A 19,655-nucleotide genomic window follows, 5' to 3' on the forward strand; every position below is an offset into this window, starting at 1 on the left:
ATAAAATTGTAATCTGTTTTCATTTTTATTTCAGCATTTATTTCTCTCTGGAATTCGTCAAAATTTATCCTAAAGCAAGTGACCTCTTACACATGCTGAAGAAATACATCACCTCTTCTGCTTACAACTGTTAATTGAACTTCTCTCTGAAGCCTATTTTTCCATGTTATCTAGTGCACTTGCTTTACATATTTACTATCCAGCACTTGAATAGTCCTATTTTTTAAAAAATTATAATTCTGCACCACCCCTCCCTCCAAACACCCCTTAGAACTAATATAGCCACACTTGGAGTGAACAGCTACAGCTAAAATCTGCAATGATAGGAAAAGTCTAAAATGCATGATAAAAGGAAGATTCTCTTCCTCCCATTCCTTCCTCCACCCCTGGACTCAAAGTCTAAACACTGACTGATATGGCCAATTTTCAAATTATTTTTACATAAATGCTAGACAAGCATGTTGCTGAGGTGGGCTGTGGAACTGAGAATGAATAAGAAACGCGAATGTATGTGGGGTGAGTGAGGCAGAAAAAGACAGCAATATTTGCACGGTTATGTTTTATTACTAAAGTAAAGCAAACAAATAAATGTATACCCACCATCCTGTGGTCAGGAGAAACATTTAAACTTAAAAGCATTTTTTGCCACTTTTCCACCTGAAAATATATAACTCCCTTACCCCGCCCCCCGATTTGGACATAGATGCATAGTATTTTTGGGTAGTGGAGGAGTGGAACATAGAAAGGGAGGAGATTTGAGACAGGCATATTTTGGTAATGTTTAAATTTTTTTAACACCTCTGAGGGTTTTCAGAGAAAAAGAAAGCTGATTAAACAAGGCCAAGTGTTTCTGTCGGCTTAAGGGTGATATCATAGTTGTGTTCAATATCAGAAGTGTTGCAAGTACAGGCATCATTTCTATTCGCTTTGTGCCAGAAAGGTAAACACTGGATTGCACTGTGGATTAAAACAATAAGAAATCCCTTTCCTCTCAGGCTTTCAAGGCCGTGTTAATCGGGTGTAATTTTTAATGAACACTAGCTGCTTGGTACTCATTCAAGACATTTCATTAGAAGGTTATTCATTTAAAAATCAACGTTTCAACCATATCAAGCTGTAACCTTTCTTGAAATGTAAATGAATGGTTTAAATGAGAAGATTAATAAAAAAGGGATGTTCCAATTCCAAGCATGGCATGCTATGTATTTTTAAATTTGTCTATGCCAGATGCTGTCAGTCAGAACAAAAAACTGTCCAAGCAGACAATCTGTGCGTCTGAATGTTGATCATGTTGGAAAGTACAGGGGGGAGGGGGGGAGAGTGTGTCAAGGATCCATGGTCCTTCATCTTTGCAGTAGAGCAAACACGTCTCTCAGTATAGCGACAGACAGCTGCTTCCACTTTCTAATGTGCCCTAACTTAGATCACTGAAAGAATTGTCAGCACTCAGAGAAACACACAAAGATAACACAGCCAGCTGCCATGGAGGGGAAAAACAGCACAGCTCAGAAGAAATGGGATTTGTTCCATTTGCATGATGCTGCCTCCCCTGGGCCCCTTTCTTTCAAATCCAAAGCACAAAAGACAACACTTAACATATTTGCTTAAAGATGACAACCTCATGTTGATTTCATTTGGATGTAACAGTGTCAGGATTACAGATATAAGAATATATTATATCTGTAACAGAGACTGACAAATGTACCCATCAGTGGAACTGTCTGATTCATCTGCTTATACAGCCATTTTACCATCCCAAGGGTGCCATCTAAGTAGTAACTTTAGAAGACTGAAGGTCTAATTTTATTACACCACATTTCAACCTACTAAACAATATTATTTCTAAAATAGATCATTTTTATTGGAAGTCTCCCTGATGAAAAATCCAGTAGACACCAGAGAATTTATGAACTGTATGGGTCCTTTGAACTCAATATACTGCCCATTTTAAACAACTTTTCTTGCTGTATGGCAAGAAAATCCCAGTATCAAATAAGTGAAAGTTAGAGAGTGAGACACTATGTATATTTTGAGTGTCTGAGTATATTGATATGATAAACAGACTATACATATGTACGTATATGAGAAAGAGAGATTATAGATTATGTGAATAGCTATAAGAGCAGGTCTTACCTGGTCCATTTGAAAAAATTCTTTGTAACTACTTACTTCTGTCTATTCCATTATTTCATCCCTCCACACAGCATCCATACTTCAATAGCACCTATATGAATAATCATTGCCTGTCAATATAATTGTACATCTACTCAATCTGATTTCTACATAAGCTATTTTTAGGCAGAAGATACGACAAGGTGATAATTTAAAGCTACTTTGGCTAATCACTTGTCATTGTAACCTGTACAGTTAAGGAAACCACAATTCTGATCTAAAGCCTACATACTTTCACAAATCTTGATTCTGTAAGGCTTTATAGATTTTAACTTTATTTCTTAAGTGAATAAAAAGATTTAGGATGGGATTGAATTGATTTATTTATATCTCCATTGCGTTGATTTACGCGATTAGAATTATGGGGGTGAGAATGGAGACACAAGGAGAAGGTAGAGAAGAAGCAATCGTTTTCTTCAGGTACATGATACAGACCCAGACACAAGCACACATTCGAAAACACACAAATTTGTTTGGGCACACTCAGCCCCACAGCCCAACCTACTTACTTCCTATAACAAAATGCTGGCTCCCTGTGTTCCTGCTTTGTCCAAACGCTCTGGTGCTTGTTGCTATTTACTGGCAACAGTATAATTCACTCATTTGGTCTTGTTTTATAAAATAGAGTTAACTGCTATATGTAAAATTTCTGCACAGCAGATGGTTACCAATCATTATTTTCCATTTGTTTAGTTTCTAGTAAGAAGAAGAAAACCTGTGGGGTAGTGATGAAAAGAAAACTAGCAGCCTGCATGATAACCCAACCAGTGCCAGAAGATGCATTAAAAACAAAAAATCACTTTTATCACATAGTATATCAAGACTAAATATAATTTTGAGGGATGGGGGAGTTATTCACCCTATCCTCATCCATAAAGGAAAATGCCATATGAATAACTTATTTTATTTCTTAGTATAAAATACTCTAAAATTTAGCCTCTATATTTTTAAAGTGATCAAAGTTTCTATAAGCAAATTATTATCACCATTACTGTTTGTCATCACCTAAGCTGAAATCACTTTCCTTACCTCTAAGTGGCCCAGTTGTTCAACAGAAAATGGGAAATAGGAGCCATTTGTGGACAAGTACACATGCACAGAAAATTAAGCTGTAAATATCTGGACTGGGTTATTACTGGAATCTGGAAACATCTGGGGCTACAGAACAAGCCAAGCTCCATTTCCACAATGTCCAGGTAATTGCTTAAATGATTTATACCTTACTGTTTCTATTAAAAATGTCTTTAAAGAGAAACATTTGTGGGCTTGGTTTTGTAATAAAAACTGGTATCTGATTTCACTTCTACAAAATCTTGTGAAAGATGCTACATTTCTTCAAGGACATATGCGTGACTAAACTAAACCCTGGACAAAGACTGAGTGCTAAAAGAAGGCGTGGTCAGCCACTCAAAGAAAACAATCATATCAGGGCAGCAAATTTTAAATGGCTTATTTGTCATTAGTTTCTATATGAATCAAAATAATCCATTAAAAAATATTCTTCTCATGCATATATGACAAATATATTCAAACCATTTTAGGGTAAACTAGTACCTCAATATTCATTTCCAATTTCAGTTCTAATTAATTTCTCATAAATCTTGTTTACAGAGACTTCAACTGAATATCAAACCAAACCTGACCCCTAAGGAACAAATAAGTGCCACGTTCCAGACAGACTTAGGCCACCTAGTTAAGAATCTGAAGAGAGATTTAAATTGGTTCACTTAGATGGTGTTTGTATGGAGCTACCAACTGGCCCATTCAGAATGAAAGAGCTTTCAACACTATTATCTGCTTCATAGAGAGGTTGCTCTGCTGAATAAACACACACACACACACACACACACACACACACACACACACAGTTGTATTCACCTGAAATAACTTTATGTTGTATTCCAGATTTTAAACCGAGAGGACAAATATAGTTTTATATTCTTTAAGAATTGCATGTCTAGATCTAGGTAAAAATTCAATTGCTGACAGCTGTCAATTAGGTATATAGGAGAAAGAGGAAGGAAGGAATGAGGGAGAGAGGGAGGGAGAAAAGGGGTGAAGGAGGAACGGAAAAGGAAGACAATGAAATAAACCACTGACCATTGGCTTTTGAACACGGTTCATATTTTGTGGCCACCTACTTACATTACTACCCTCTAAGAAAAATCACCCAATTTTCCTCTATGAGAAAAATGAAAGGAAAATGACTGGCATTTTAGATGTGAAGAATCTGCATGAATATTTTTATTTACTTAGTTTAAAAGCCCACAACATTTTGATTATAAAACAAGCAGAATTTTAAGCCTGTATCTTTCCAATCTTTCCTCAATTTAATTTGGCTGTTGACAAACTACCATTTTTAGGTTTCACAGTTCATGGTCTTAACTCTCAATCTGATGGCTTTTAATTTATATTTTAGCAATTTTAACCTACTTGAAGTTTATTGAATAGTTTCCAGAAAATGAGAGAAGCCTATTTAACAAAGGAACTAAATATATGGGTCTTCATTGTTGTAGTCAAACTGCAAAAGTGCTTTTGCTGCTTTTAACATATTGTTTCACAATCTTTATTATTCTACCTACAATGTATTGTCCTACAGTGTTGAAACTCTTTGCTGAAGATGCAATGTTTTTGTACAATTAACTAAACAACATTTATCCATTGTAGCTCACTTGATGGCACATCTTTATAACAACCCAGGTTCAACAATCAGCATAGCAGTTATTTTCTTCTCCATAGAATATATGAGATCAACCTAGATTTCAATATGAAGTGGTAAGATAGCATCTAGAACTTTTCAGCTCTGAAGAGCCCAAATTGGAAGAAAGCTAGTGAGCTTTCAGTAAAGGTTATAGGTTTCCTTAGTAAAATTGTGTTTTTAAAAGAATGACAATAGAGTCTTTGTTTTTTTCTGGGTTCTTTCATGAAGCAATGTGAACAAGTGCTTTTCTCTGGTACATCTTTAGGTTTAAAAACACACAGATAAAATAGAAACCCTGTGAAATACTGTTGACTAACTCATGACAATTTCAATATTTGATAAAACTGAATGTCCTTTTAAAAATGTTATGTTGCTATTTGCTGTAACATGAGCAACAGATTTGAAAAGGAAACTGACCTTCCACAAACACACAAACCCAACTGATAAAGCAACTGAACCCTTACAACACAGGGTATCGGGTTTAATCCCAGCTAAATTTGTTTACTGTCTAGTATTTAGTACAAAATAAATTAATAGTATCAGACACTAAACACAGAACAAAAAGGTGCCAATTAAGAAATGTTAACCAATGACATTCACAGACTGAGTTATCATATCACTTGTAGATAAACTAGTTTGCATCTCACATTTTACCACCTCAAGTACCATCGTGTTCCCAAGGAAATCTGTTCACAGTACTGATAGTGCACATGTTTGCACATTGCTTATTTATTAGAGAAAGGACAATATAGAAAGAAAGGCCTTAGAAGGTGCTGATTTCCCATCTTCAACCAAAGGCTAAATAGCCAACTGTCAATCAACTGTATGTTGGTAAGAAGTTAATCTCAAAGTTTTGAACGCTAATATTTTATGGCTCGGCACCTTCAAATTTTTCTGACTGCAAATACGTGAGGAAGAAAACTTGATAGAGCATAGTGGCTTAAAGCTATCTGTTACTACCTGTAATTGAAATGGACTATAGATTTTTGTTTTATAAGATTTTAAAGATAGCATAAATTTTTTTATAAAATAGTTTAAGTACTTTCCTATCTAGAGATATAAGAATAGAATTAATGACTGTAAGCTCCTTTTGGGTTATATAATCATAAAACTATTTTTCAGGGTTATAAAGTCTTTCTTTGGTAATTAAATTACATAAAGAATACCGAAATTTCTATTATTTAAATGAAATACATGATTTTCATAGCCCCCTATTCTTTAAATATTTTTAAAAACATCTTTCAATTTTTTAAAAGATTAACTAAGTGACAGTTTCCTATACTTTTATCAATGCAATTCAAGAAACATTTATTGAACACCTGTTATAGGTCTTGTACTGTGCAAACATGTTGAGGAGATTAAAAATAAAAATGAATTAGATGTGCCTGCTCTCAAGGAATTTATGATTTCATAAAAGACAAATACAAATGCCTAGCAACATATAGTAAGAGAAAAGTGATGGTAAATGATTGAAAGGAAATATTTAACAAGTGTTTAGGAAATATTTAGTAGATGTCAAAATGAATCCTAATTAAGGTGACTCAAGAAAGTCCATAGATGATGCAACATTTGAATTGAATACCCAAAGATTTCAATAGGTGGAGAAGAACATGCCAGAGTAAAATGAGGGTGGACAAAGACTAATTGCTGATAAAGAAGAAATTGCTTCCAGTTTGATAAATATCCAGTTTTCATGCTAATCTATCATACATTTATAACTATCATATATATTACCATATATGACATATATGTACTAATATATGTATTAATATATGTCATATATATTAATATATACATATAAAAGGATTTGGTCCCTAACTCTACTGATTAAATTAATTGGATTATCAGTCTATTTGAATCTCTTACAGAAGAAAAGCCTAAGCTAACTAATACTCATCAACTAGAACTGCTGACACTGTTCCTTGCAACCAATTAGTAAGCATATTTAATGAATGCTTACCATCTCTGCTGAAGGGCTCAACAAAGTGATAGATGGCCCTTGAACTTCCTTCATTGTTTCCAAGACAATTTCCAGAATTTTTTAAAGAAAACCAAAAATATTTTTCATCATCCATAGGTTATTAGCAAGGTTCCAGGTTACTCAGGTTCACTAGTCCATAACAAAGCAATCAAGGATTACATAGAACTGCAAGCAATCTTACTAGTTATTAGATCAATTTTCCTTTCGTAAAACGTTAAATTGAGGCTCAGAGAAGTTGACTGGCTTACCCAAGGTAACAAGAATGACAGACTCTGGACTTCTGTTGACACTTTTCTTCATCATTGTTACTTTTCTGAGGTAGTCCTTCCAGCACGGTGGTAATATTCTTAAGAGTCTCGTGGGTTACTGAACTTCAGCCAGAAAGTGAACTATCGCTAGTACATGTCATTGATACATTCAGTTCTGAAAGAATTACACACACACACACACACACACACACACACACACACACACACACTTTATGTTTCTTTGTTTGCTTGTTTGCTTGAGTCAGAGTTTCACTCTATTGTCCAGGTTGGAGTGCTGTGGCAGGATCAAGGTCCACACAGTCTCTAACTCCTGGGATGTAGTGATCTTCCTTCCTCGGGCTCTTGAGTAACTGAGACTTCAGGCACCCACCATGACGCCTGGTTAATTTTTTGATTTTTTTTTTTTTTTTTTTTTTTGGTAGAGAGGAGGTCTTGCTATATTGCCCAGGCTGGTCATAAACTCCTCCTGCCTTGTCAGATTACAGGTATGCGCCACTGTACCTGGCCAAGAATGATATTTTTTTAAAGGTGAAATTTTAAGATCTTATGAGATGTATAAACTTTTGGTTCAAAGAAGTGGTTCTCAGTCCTAACTTTACTTCAGAATCATCTCGGGAGCTTAAAAGAAATAAGTCATCCTCCAAAGCTTTCATTTTACTGATCTGGAGTAGGGCTTAGGCAAAAGTTTTTTATTGTTTTTTGTTTCTTTGGGTTTGGAGTTTTTTTGTTTGCTTTTTGGTCATGAAAGTACTGCTAGTATTTACAGAGTTGATACAATATTTACCATCAAATTTTTCTAAAATCAAATCAAAGCCATATCTACTTCAATTACATGAACTCCTGCAATGGCAATAAAAGACATCACTTTCCAAAGGAAACTTTAAAAGGAAACTTGACTCTCGATGGATTTTCTTCTGTAAATTTATTTGTGGTCTGTACAAATTATGTGGAGAGATTTAAAAAAGGTCCTAAAAGTAAAATGTATCATCTTTATAGGCATATATGTTTTCACACTTTTTCAAATTATGGGGCAAACAGTGGGAATATTTTACTTTGCATAGTTGCAAATCCCATATATTCAGGATTTAATACAGAACCTATCACTTTTAAAAGGGAGAATATAATTTGTTTAGATGATAGCACTGTGTGCTATTTAATGTGCACTAGTCAGTAATTCCTAATAAGTGACAGTTTCTTCACATAATTACACTACAATTTGATTTATAAAACTATCTTTTTTTAGTAACAGTCACATGAAAACAGTCTATAACCTTAGCTTTGACTCAACAACTTTCCCTAATTTTTTTTCCTGTAGTCTATTTTCCCCATTCTTAGAAGTTGTCTTTCTTCAAGATGGGCAGTTCATTCATGGCAACAAATGCTAGTTTACTAACCCTATTTCACAGCCTGCTATCTCCTTAAATAATCAAAAATACCTCCTCATGATCTTGCGATCATATTCCAGTGGCTCAAGTGAAATTTGATTTTCCAGATGATCAAGTAATAACCAGCCTTGCAGATAAACACCAAAGGTAGAAAAAGAAAAGAAAAGGAAAGGAAAAAAAATCCGCAGCCCTTTCAAAACAGTACACAGGTGTGAGGGCAAGACCAGAGTCCAGCAGTAGAAAGATGGCTGAGAACGAAGTTCTTGGTGAGCATGCAAACAGCAAAATACTAGAAAAACTTTCTCCCCCCAGTCCTAAGCAAGGGACAGTAGCAAGTGGGCTGTTAGAAAACACAGACAAATATTTTGAAAATATGTATTTGAGTACACATGTGCATCATGCAACAGCAACACCTCCTAGATGATAGTTTAAAGATCATGGCATTTTGGTGTATTAGGGTAGATTTCAAGGAACTATCATCACATTGTGATAAAAATGTAGATTTTTACCCATCATTATAAGCAAATCTATACCACATGTTGTACCGTCCTCACTGGGTATCTTTTAAACAGTACAAAATAGTTTCCCCGTAAGTTCTTTGAACTGTGATGCAAAAACAGGAATAAAACAGGACAAAAATAAAACAAACAAAACAAGCATCACTGCATTTTATGTATTCATTAAGAGACTTATTAAATAATAAAACTTTTTAACATTAACTTTTTCTTAATACTTTAACTGCTTAAATATTATTGATAGAGATTTCACACCCATGTTTTAAAAAAAAAATACAAAAGGATTTTGCTTATCTACATTTTTTTTTCTCTTTCTAAAGAGGCACCAGCTCAGACTAAACATCTTTCTGAATAAAATTCTATCTTACCATCCATGAGCAAATTCATACCGATGATTGGTACTCTTAGAATTATATAAAACATATTTTTCCAATTAGGGAACACTTATCGTATTCACAGCACATTTAAAAGTCTTCCTGGAGAAAGAACAAGCACTGTTCATATAGGCATATAAAATTCCAAACCTGGTGAGATTTTTTTTCTTCCAGTTTGTCAGACAAAGACTCAGGCCATTCGGGGTCCCAATGTCTACATTTTGAGTCCTATCAGTATTCTCTTAGAAAAATATTGCATAATCTTTTGAATAATGCAAATGAAAATCTCCCTTTAAAAGAGAACTTAGTACTGACACTACTGGCGTAAGATACCCTGGTGTAGGGGCAGGGGGATAAGACCCACACCTTTTTAAGTTGGGCCTAAAATTGACTCCAGATTTGTGAGTCATGAACAGAAAGTCAGTTTTAATATAGATGTGCTTTAAAAGTAAAAATGACGATTATTCTTAACAAGTTACATATTGAGTATTATTCTTTAAAAATGACTCATAAAATATCTTTTAAGTACTTAAAGTCATGAATATGTTCTCCTCTTTTACCTTTGCTTGAATGTAATTTTTCATTTTCCAGGAAAGGATACATTTTCTAACTAACCCCGTTAACCTAATTACTCATAAAGAAATACCAAAAGCGTCCCTGACATCAATACCTTCACAAAGAAATATATATGTGCACATGCACAAGAACATATTCCATTTAGATAATCAAATGTAATTTCCTAGCAGTAAAATGTATCAAAAGTTCTTAGTTTGCATACAATAAGACTGCCCTATCTTATATCCTTATCTCTTCATATAATTCATATATTTAAATTCCCAAGAATGAGCTATTAAGCATAAAATGAAAGTACTATTTATTTAATAGTATTTGTTTGATTTTAAAATGGTAATTGTAATGAAAATGTCTTCAATCTTAAGGAAACCTTTTTATCCTACTCAGAATAATTGTCTTGTAAGATTAAAATCAGTGAATCATACCTAATGAAGATTTATAACTTAGTATCATTGAGGTATATGATCTAAGAAAAGAGTTTAAAATCTTAACTTCAATTTGAAAAGGAAAGGAAAAAGTGAATAGATGAAAAATAAAAGAGCTACTTTTATCATAACAATGTACTATATTGCCACATATTTACCTAGATTTCTGGTTTAATCATTTTTAAAGCCAAATAGTTAATATAAAAATACAACATACCAAAGGATAGGAGCAAGTATACTACAGAATTTGTAGACAGAATGTAGAAAATTAAAAAAATATGGATTATGGCTCACACCCTATTAAAATATTTCAAATTCACAATGCCCTTAATGCAAAAGATTACTAAACTGTGGAGTAAATTTACAATTAAATGCTACACTGTTGTAATTGTTATTTCATTAATTGTTTTAATGAATTGGAAATAACAATTCCGTTCATTAAAGTACATATCAGTTTAGAGAGCAATGCCTTGTTATTACACAGGGCAAAGATTTTTCTTCCTAGAAAGTCTCATATATAGCATTTCTCCCCCACAAAGTCTAACAAGGCATTCAAAATAAGCTCAATTTTTTTTCTTCCTCAAAAATATCTTTAAAGCCCCCCACCCTCACCCCAGTCTTGGATTACATAAAAGAATAGTTACTTTTTCCAAGCTTTTTGATATTTCCCTTCCTGGCAGAGTCATCTGATGTGAGAAATATCTTTTGAAAATAAATGGTGCAACTTCAAGTACACTCAGATCCATACTTGCTGGACATTCCATCATATCTCAGTTTTTATTTGAAAAAGCTGCTTGACTTCAAAATTTAGTTTTAGGTATCTCAATATGAAGTTTGATCTGGTGGAGAAGTACCTTGCGAAGCAACAATGTAATTGCTTTGTCCACCCATCAGCACAGAATGTTCAAACCAAAAGGGAAAAGGAGTCATATGACCATAGTTTTCAGGGAGAGGGAGGTTATTTCAACACAAGTTGAGAAACTAAGCTCACAATTTGAATACAGTAAAACATTCTGCAAAGTTAGTGTCACCCTATGAAAGTGTTACTTTTCATCTTTAACACAGCTGTCACCACATGTTTATACAGCTACAATACCACTGTCTAATGTCAAAATAGCAATACTGATACTATTATAACAAGGTTATTTTGGGATTGGTCCGCCTTTCCTGTGACTCATGAGGGTGCTTTTATACATTTTTTTAATGGTCAGGATTTTGTACTAGATGCTTTAGGATTTCTATATAAAAATACTCATTTTACTTGTGCCTCACTTAGGAAAGCGTAGTGGTGGTATATGGCAACAGAGAACGTCCTAGGCTCTCAGTACAAATCACAGTGAAATCCTCTCATCCCAATTATTCTGGCTCGGAGATTAAGAATTTAAGTATGTACCTGCATGCAAACAATTAAAAAAACAAAGTTCCTTTCAAGAATAGTTGCCACAAAAATTAATGTGATATATAGGGGATTCATCAGGCACAGGGGAACATGATATAAAAGCAAATATTTCAATCCCCAGTTCATGGCTAGAAAGAGCAGGAGATACCTAATGGTCCATTTTCCCGTCAGTTCTCTTATTCAACTCTCATTAGCATCTCTTTAAGCAGAAGCACGTGAAATCATTGTGGACTAGTTCATCTCCAAGTAGAAAACCCAGTGACTTCCACAAAGCTGCTCCTAGATAAGAGTTTGTAGACAGAGAAGGCAGGGAGCTTTCAATGTCCTGTCACCTGTGTAGGCACACCAGGCCCCCACACAGAAGGACCCTGGCACTTTTTTAATGCTTAGTGTTGCTGTCTTGAAATTATTAATTTTTAAACAAGGTGCCTCACATTTGAATTTTGCACCAGGCCCCAGAAATTATGTAGCCGATCCTAGGTCAAGGTGTAAATGTTTGTTGATGATGATGAGGAAGATAACATGTCAAAAGATTAGCAAAAAGTTTGGAGCAACATAAATCAACCCACAGCCTCATGCTACACTACTTTTTAAATTTTATTTTGGATGTCACTGTTTCCAAGAATAATATTTCATCAAGAATTAACGCACAGGAGTAGAGGTCAGCCATTCTCAGATGAGTTTACTTTTATATGTGCATGGCATTTCATTGTCAGTTGTTTTAAAAGCATTCAACCAATATAAGGCAAACATTAGCAGAATCGGGAAAAATAAAAAGAGTTTTTTTGGTGGATGAAGTAAAATGCATTTTCTATTCTCTTGCTATGAATACCACCATACATAGAATGGAATAAATATATAAGATACCAGCAGAAATCAAAACATATAGGAAAGAAACTGAAACTAGTGATTTCCAACATTAAGATATCAGGGAAAAGAAAACATTTTATAGGTATTTTGCATTTTATATTCTGCAGCAAAAAAAAAAAAAAAATCACCTTTATTGTAAATTATATATCCCTAGTAACTGATTTAATAAAAGCTACCCATCCTACGAAATTGAGAAAAAAATCCAAACAAGGAAATTTTCCAAGATTATAAAAAACACTTTCTGAAAAAGATTTCCCAACACAAAAATATAAATACTTAACCTGGGTTGCAGAGTAAAAAAAGTTTAACCTTGGGTCTTCATATAATAAATCATGCATTCTACTTTCAAGATGTATCAGTTTCAAAAATGATTGGAAGCAGTGATACTATAAATGCTTTGTGAAAGTCATAGTGGCTAAAATATGAGCAAACATATCCATGTATACATATATTTAACATAAATACATTTAAATTGAAATTCTCCTTTGGATTTACTGCTTCTGATATACCCTGAAACAACAGCCCACCATATGCAACATTAAGCAAGGTGTCAATATTCAAATAACAAGACAACAAGCAGATTTGTTGCATAAAACATGTAAATATTATTAACAGAAAGTGCCATATGATATCTCATGCTTTGATGCTTTCTGATCACCTATCTTTTCTACCTGCTCAGTCTCTTAGCTAAGACTACCCTTCAACAGGTACATATGGAGGTGTTGTCCTAAAGCGGAGTTTCTGAGGAGGCACGTGGGATGCTAAGCTAACTTGGTATACTCACTAGCTTTTGCTTTGCTTCAAACTTATCTGTACAATTTATTTTAATCATGTTCTTGCGAACTCCTTATTTCTGCTATGGGCACTTCTTTCAGTAAACATCCCTCAAGAAAAATTGGCATTTAAGTGATAACATCAAAAATATCAAAAGGATCAGTAATCAGCAATTATGTTCAAGCAACTATGCTTGAAATTTCTACTAGAAATTAAATGAAAAAAATTAATGATAAAAATTCAAATTTAGAAAAAGGGGAGAAAATGACAAAATCTAACCATGAAAGGCACTTGTTAAATAGGCCACTTATCAGCAGTCTTTCAAAAAAAAGTATTGCATTTTTAATAACCAAAAATGTGGATACAATCTGTGTGTATGTGTGTATGTGTTTGTGTGTATGTGTGTGTGTGTGTGTGTGTGTGCGTGTATGTGTATGTGAATTGAAAGGTAGAAAAATTTGGGGACTTGCAGTCGTCCAACAGGTACCCCAAAATAATTTCTAAGCTCAACTGATTTTAATAAAACATTAGCTCTTACATATCTCAAAAGAAAGAGACAATTCTATTAAGTTTTTTTAATGAGAAAATAATTGTATTGTTTCTGTACCATTTGTTTATTCTGGTTCGTCAATGACTCAAGAAAAAAGCAGATATGCTGATTAATCAAGTCTTATTGATCAGCAGCATATGTCAATATTTCACACAAATGTCTGCAGAATAATTTCTCCCAATCAAAAATTTATAATCAATTTAAATTCCTGGTAATTAAATTTATTAGCTCTTCAATAATGTACGTGGCACTTTATAAAAAGTAGTATGTGAAATTTGTACTCAAGAATATATTGATCAAAGGGAAAACAACAAATATTTCTATTAAGTCAAGGTTCTAGGAGCTAACTAGAAAGTTCAAACCATAAAAGCCTGCAATTGTTTCAAATACACCTGGTAATTCTGCTGATTTGGACCATTAGAACTGATTACTTAATTAGGCAATCATTCAAAGCATCCAAACACTCACACAGACAAAAACAGATAAGTATTAGCATAGCTGTCTTCACCTTGAGATGAAAATTCTGAAAAACACTGCAGACACTCAAAACTTTCTGGATCTGTCCCCATGATAAACTAAGCGAGATATTAAATTCTAAAAGGTGACAACATGAAGCTCAGGCAAAAAAGAATTAACCTATAATGAAATTACTCACTTATGATGAAATTACTCATTTATTGTTCAGGTGGCTTATATTTTAAACTATCTTAGAAATGCCAAGTAATAACACAGATTGTCTTTATAGATTCTTGGAAATACTACCTCCTTTCTCCCCTCTGGTCATATTCTGGAATTATCTAAAAGTAATTAATGAAATGTCTTCTCTCTTATATGTCTATCAGAAATACCTGCTTACAAAAAAAGGTTTTCTAAGTTCCTGCCTAACGTGAATAAAAACAAAAAGTTCTTCTATTTTTTTTGGAGGGGGAGGAAGACAGCTCTAGAAACTCAGCTGCAGGAGTCTTAAATATAACTTAAAAAAAAAACCCTATATTTTCACTCAGAAGATATCAGATACAGTTTTAAGAATCTCACTGATTTAATACAGTCAGGAGAAAGAAAAATACTGTTTAAAAAACCAAAACAAAACAAAACTGTTTCTTCAAATAATTCCAAAGAGACGCTGTAAACTATCTTTTTAGAAGAAGAGAAAAGCAAATCAACACACATACAGCTTCCAAACAGAAGTCTCAACCACTTTCAGGAAAACAACAATGAGATTTTATTACCCCACTATGATTCTTTCATTTCAGACATGATTAATTAGCAAATATTACACTTCTCAAAACTCCCACCATACTCTTCTCTGCTTATTTGATGACAGACCCACATGAAATAACAAGTAGCCACCAGTATATGAGACAAATATCTAAAAACTCTATTTCAAAGAAAGAACACTTCTTTCATACCTTTGCCTCCAAAAACGAAGTTAGAAGCAGGCTGCTTTTAACTGCTTTCGCAAAATGTTCTTTTTAAAGCTTGGTCATTTTTCAAAGAATATTTTTTAAATTTTTGAATAACGCATACAACATATTCAGTATTCAAGAATACATAGCATGTTTAATCTGATACTTCTATTTTTAAGCTGAAATTCCAAGGGACTTGTGAGTCCATGTAGTTTATATTGATAACCATCCACATGCACAATTAATAAACAATAGGGATGATGTGTGCAAGCATGTTTGAGGATAGGGCTTTTATAGAAAAAAATGTTTCTTTTCCAAATAAAAACTAATTTGTCACAAATATAATGAAGATAAGAAAGAGGAGTGATGGTGTAAAAGAGAGGAAGGAGGGGAGAGGATAAGTCTAAAATCTGAATGACTGAAAAACTCTTGACTCTCTGCAAATTCTTTCAAAATAATTTTCCTTTCGAACAATCTATTTTCAAGACGACCATGCGTACCAGGAAGCCAAGTCATAAATGAATGCATTATAAATGTATACTTTAAGAACCATCGGTTTATAAAGGCTGGGATTTCCCCTTCAACCTTTCAACTGTTATGGCCAGAAAACTTCACACATAGTATGATAGTAATAAATAGATCTTGTTGGTTCCAGAAAACATTTTTAAAAATCTATACTGGTCAAAATATCCTTGCTTTTTTTCTGTTGTATTAAATTTAGGATCAAAAACATCAAAGCAGCTTCCACCTCGGACCTAACTTTTAGAGGATCAATGTGACAAGGCAGTCCCTGATAGATGTTTCTCTTGATAAACGACTTGTTCAAAAGAGACATTGTAGCTTTCATTTCCTGACCACAACACACTTTTAATTTGCAACAGCAGAGCTGCCAGAGTGTGAGCACTTCCCCACTTTCCAGCCTTTTAGGTTTGTAGCTCTGGTTCCTTTAGGCCACACATTTGAGACAAAATCTAAAAATAATTAGAGTAAGTAATAGAATTAGAAAACAAGAGCCACTAATGCTACTTTATATATATATATAGATAGATAGAGAGATATCATGATACACACAAGTGCCTACTTTATAGGTTTGTATATAAACTTTCACTTCCAGAATTCTGGTGTATGATAACAAGGCTAAGTGAACGTCATTTGCACATTGGACATTTAAACACATAAGGAAATAAATTATGTGAATATTATTTAATAGAAAGCAGAGACTGAAGGAAGGCGCAATTTACACACTTAAATCTGCTGTTAAATGTCATGAATTATATGATTGCCTATGCCAGTGTGTTTTTTGCATATTATTGCAATGATTATTACTACTACCCAGAAATCACATTTAAGTATCAATACGGTGAACAGTCAAACCATCCAATTTCTGCTCTCAGCACATTGTCCGAGCTCCGATTTAAAATTTATAAATGTAATATCCTCCTCATCACAGGCAGCAGCCCAATCTGCTCTGAATATATATTACAGCTTTAACATCACAGAGGGAAATCGCCCATCTGGCAATCCCATTCGCTCCAACAGCTCCGGGGGAAAAAAAGCTGTGCTCTCTCCTCCTTAAAACATTTCTCAGGGCAAATTATGTGCATCTAAAATAAACAGTCTTCTTATTGATCGCTTCAAAGTCAACAAGTTCCAAATGCAAAATTCAATCAAATCCTTCCTATCGTGTAAGAGCGGTGTGTATTTAGCTCAATAGTCACCAGAGTCCAACCAGAAGTGTGTGTCGCGCAGCGGGTCTTGCAGTCCCTTTCCTCGTATTCACATTTGTGTTGGGAGAGAGCAGTGACCACGGCCACACTACAGACCCCCGGCAGTTTGCCCCACTGTTATTTCTTTTTCATATTCTCTCTTTCCTTCTTTCTCTCTTTTCAGGAGGAATTCATGGTGGTGGAGTAAATGTAACGCAAAATAAAACAGTTTTAAGTGGGCATATCCTTTGATTACGTAAAATACTTTAAATCTTTTTTGTTGTTGTTCCCTCTTAATCTTAATTGAATATCACGAAGTGTACACACGGCACAGCTACAAGAGCTATTGAAAACCTCCTCTCACTCCATTTAACTGACCTTTTTTTTTTGTAAAGAAAGAGGAAAGAGCGATTTCAAACGAAGTCAATTTCAGTGCCTGATTATTTAATTCTGTCACAAGTTAAAAGTAAAGAGCGCTGACAGGCAGACAAGTGAATGGCAAGGAAAAAAAAAAAAAAAAAAGAACCTACCACTGTTCCTTAAGAGACATTAAGCACTTTGAGCAATCAAAATATATATTTTATTTTCATGTAAAAGATCTCTCTTCACTCACCTCCCCCCCAACCCCGCAAAATAATAAAAATAATAATAACACTCATAAGAACTCATTGCCCCACAAAGTGCAATCATGGAGAGAGCAGATAGTCAAACTGCATTAATAGATTGAGGGGGGAAAAAAGGAATTTTCATCCAGTCCTGTTCCTGTGTGTGTACATATATATACTTTCATTAGTTAGTAATCTTTCCCCATACTCCCGCCCTCTCCCCTTTGCCCAACCTCCCCCTCAAAAAAACCTCACACTGAGTTTAACTAATTTACATACCATTTGACTTCAGCGGTTATATAGTGCATTACTAGTAACATGCAACTTCAGGCTTACAGTTAAAACCAATAAAAGTGGATTCAAGTAATATATTAATCAAAACTGAAATATATAAACAAGTGATAGCAAAAGAAAAAAGCATGGTGACAGATTAAAATAAACATACATATTTTTTTAAAAAGGAATTATATATCATGAGCATCTGCTTCCCAAGCAGTCTTCAACGGTTTTATCATGCTATTTCATTTGTCTTTCCTATTTAGATGCAAAGGAAGTAAATTCCAAAACTGACATACCATAAACACTGGTGCTACTGATCATTTCTTGCTGGCAGCACAAAAAGCTGAATTGGATTTCTCACAAGCAGGAATTCCAAAGGTTGCTTTTCATTAAAGCCACTTTTCCTCTCAGCTATCAAATGTCACTGCCTTGAAACGTGGGCCCTTTCGTCAGGTATTCATTTAACCTACATGCATATAATTAAGGGGGAAAGCAACATCAACAAAAAGGGGATCTCAGATCACAGGAGAAGAAAGAAAGGAAAAAAGCACATGACCAGGAATGCAAGTCCATGTCAATTTCACTCACTCCCATTGAAACTAACAAGAGCTCCGGGGAGGACGGTAATAGGATCAGTGGATTGTATATACCATTAAATTATACATCTTTCTCTCCCGTTCCTTGCCAACAATACGCCCACCACGCTGTACCCCCTCCAAGATGATGTGCTTACATTTTTCTGCAACCGATCTTCTGACATTTTCTCTTTCTCCCAGCCACGAGATTGTAATTTAACCTCAACTTTTTGTGTGTGTGCAAGATCCTTATTTACACTTCTTATTTACTTAGAAGTTAGTTCCCGAAGAAAGTCTAGCCCCACCCTATGGCTCCGCTTTCTTATTTTTTTTATTTTTGAAGTAAAAAGATAGTAAGAAGTAAGCCCAATATAGCGAAAACGAGATTCTTGCAATCGCGAACTCTTAATCCCGTACTATTGTTACAATGATTAAGCAGCAGAAATATGCATTATAATGTTTCAGGGCTACTTTGAACAGAGAAATTAGACAGCAGGTTGGCGTACAGAATAGAAACAAGAGCAAATTAAATTTCATGTTTACGGCACAACTCGAAGATCTCTTCTTATTATGAGTCTTGGATCTATTTATATTCTTTAAAAATAAAACAAAAACAAATTTAAACAGATGGTAGAAAACTACGAAGCTCCTCTTACCTGAACGCGCGGAGAGAGAACCCGATAGGTTAGCGTAGCATCGATCCGATGTGTTTGCTGATGAATGGAAGCTAGGGTTAAGTGAAGGTGCCTATGATTTGAAATCATTCCAAGTTTTTGAAGGGAAGACGGACTGCAGCCTCTGCCATGTTGGAATTTCAAACCCAAAACAGCTGCTTGGAAGGAGCCAGCATGCCAGAGGCTGGGCGCAGGCGCAGAGCGCCGCCGAGCCAAATTCAAATCACTTTCACACTAAGAGCCAAAGATCAGTTTTCAAAGGAGAGAGGGAGAAAGAGACGGAGGCTGCCGTGAGGGAGAGGAGACGGGAGGCAGTGGCGAGAGGCGGGCAGTGGAGAGAGACGGGCAGCGGGAGCACCGGGCGGGAGAGGGAGAGGCGCTCGGAGCCCGCGGAGCTGGAGGGGGAGAAAGGGAGGCGGGAG

The 19,655-nt window shown here is 34.8% G+C and overlaps 1 protein-coding gene across 1 annotated transcript in view; it reads right to left on the reverse strand.

Annotated features, from left to right (window-relative positions):
* The window catches only part of FIGN (fidgetin, microtubule severing factor), a 124,730-nt gene extending 105,340 nt beyond the window's left edge, over positions 1 to 19,390 (reverse strand). Inside the window, exons 1-2 of the mRNA XM_008065328.2 lie at positions 19,216 to 19,390; positions 18,281 to 18,450 (exon numbers count right to left, since the gene is read on the reverse strand). Coding sequence (XP_008063519.1) covers positions 18,281 to 18,305 — 25 coding nt within the window. The 5' untranslated portion in view covers positions 18,306 to 18,450; positions 19,216 to 19,390. The remainder of the gene's footprint in view (positions 1 to 18,280; positions 18,451 to 19,215) is intronic.
* Between the last annotated feature and the right edge of the window lie 265 nt (positions 19,391 to 19,655).

The sequence above is a fragment of the Carlito syrichta genome, unplaced genomic scaffold (assembly GCF_000164805.1).
Source record: "Carlito syrichta isolate Samal-C Ts95f unplaced genomic scaffold, Tarsius_syrichta-2.0.1 Scaffold308232, whole genome shotgun sequence".
In the NCBI taxonomy this organism is placed as follows: domain Eukaryota; kingdom Metazoa; phylum Chordata; class Mammalia; order Primates; family Tarsiidae; genus Carlito; species Carlito syrichta.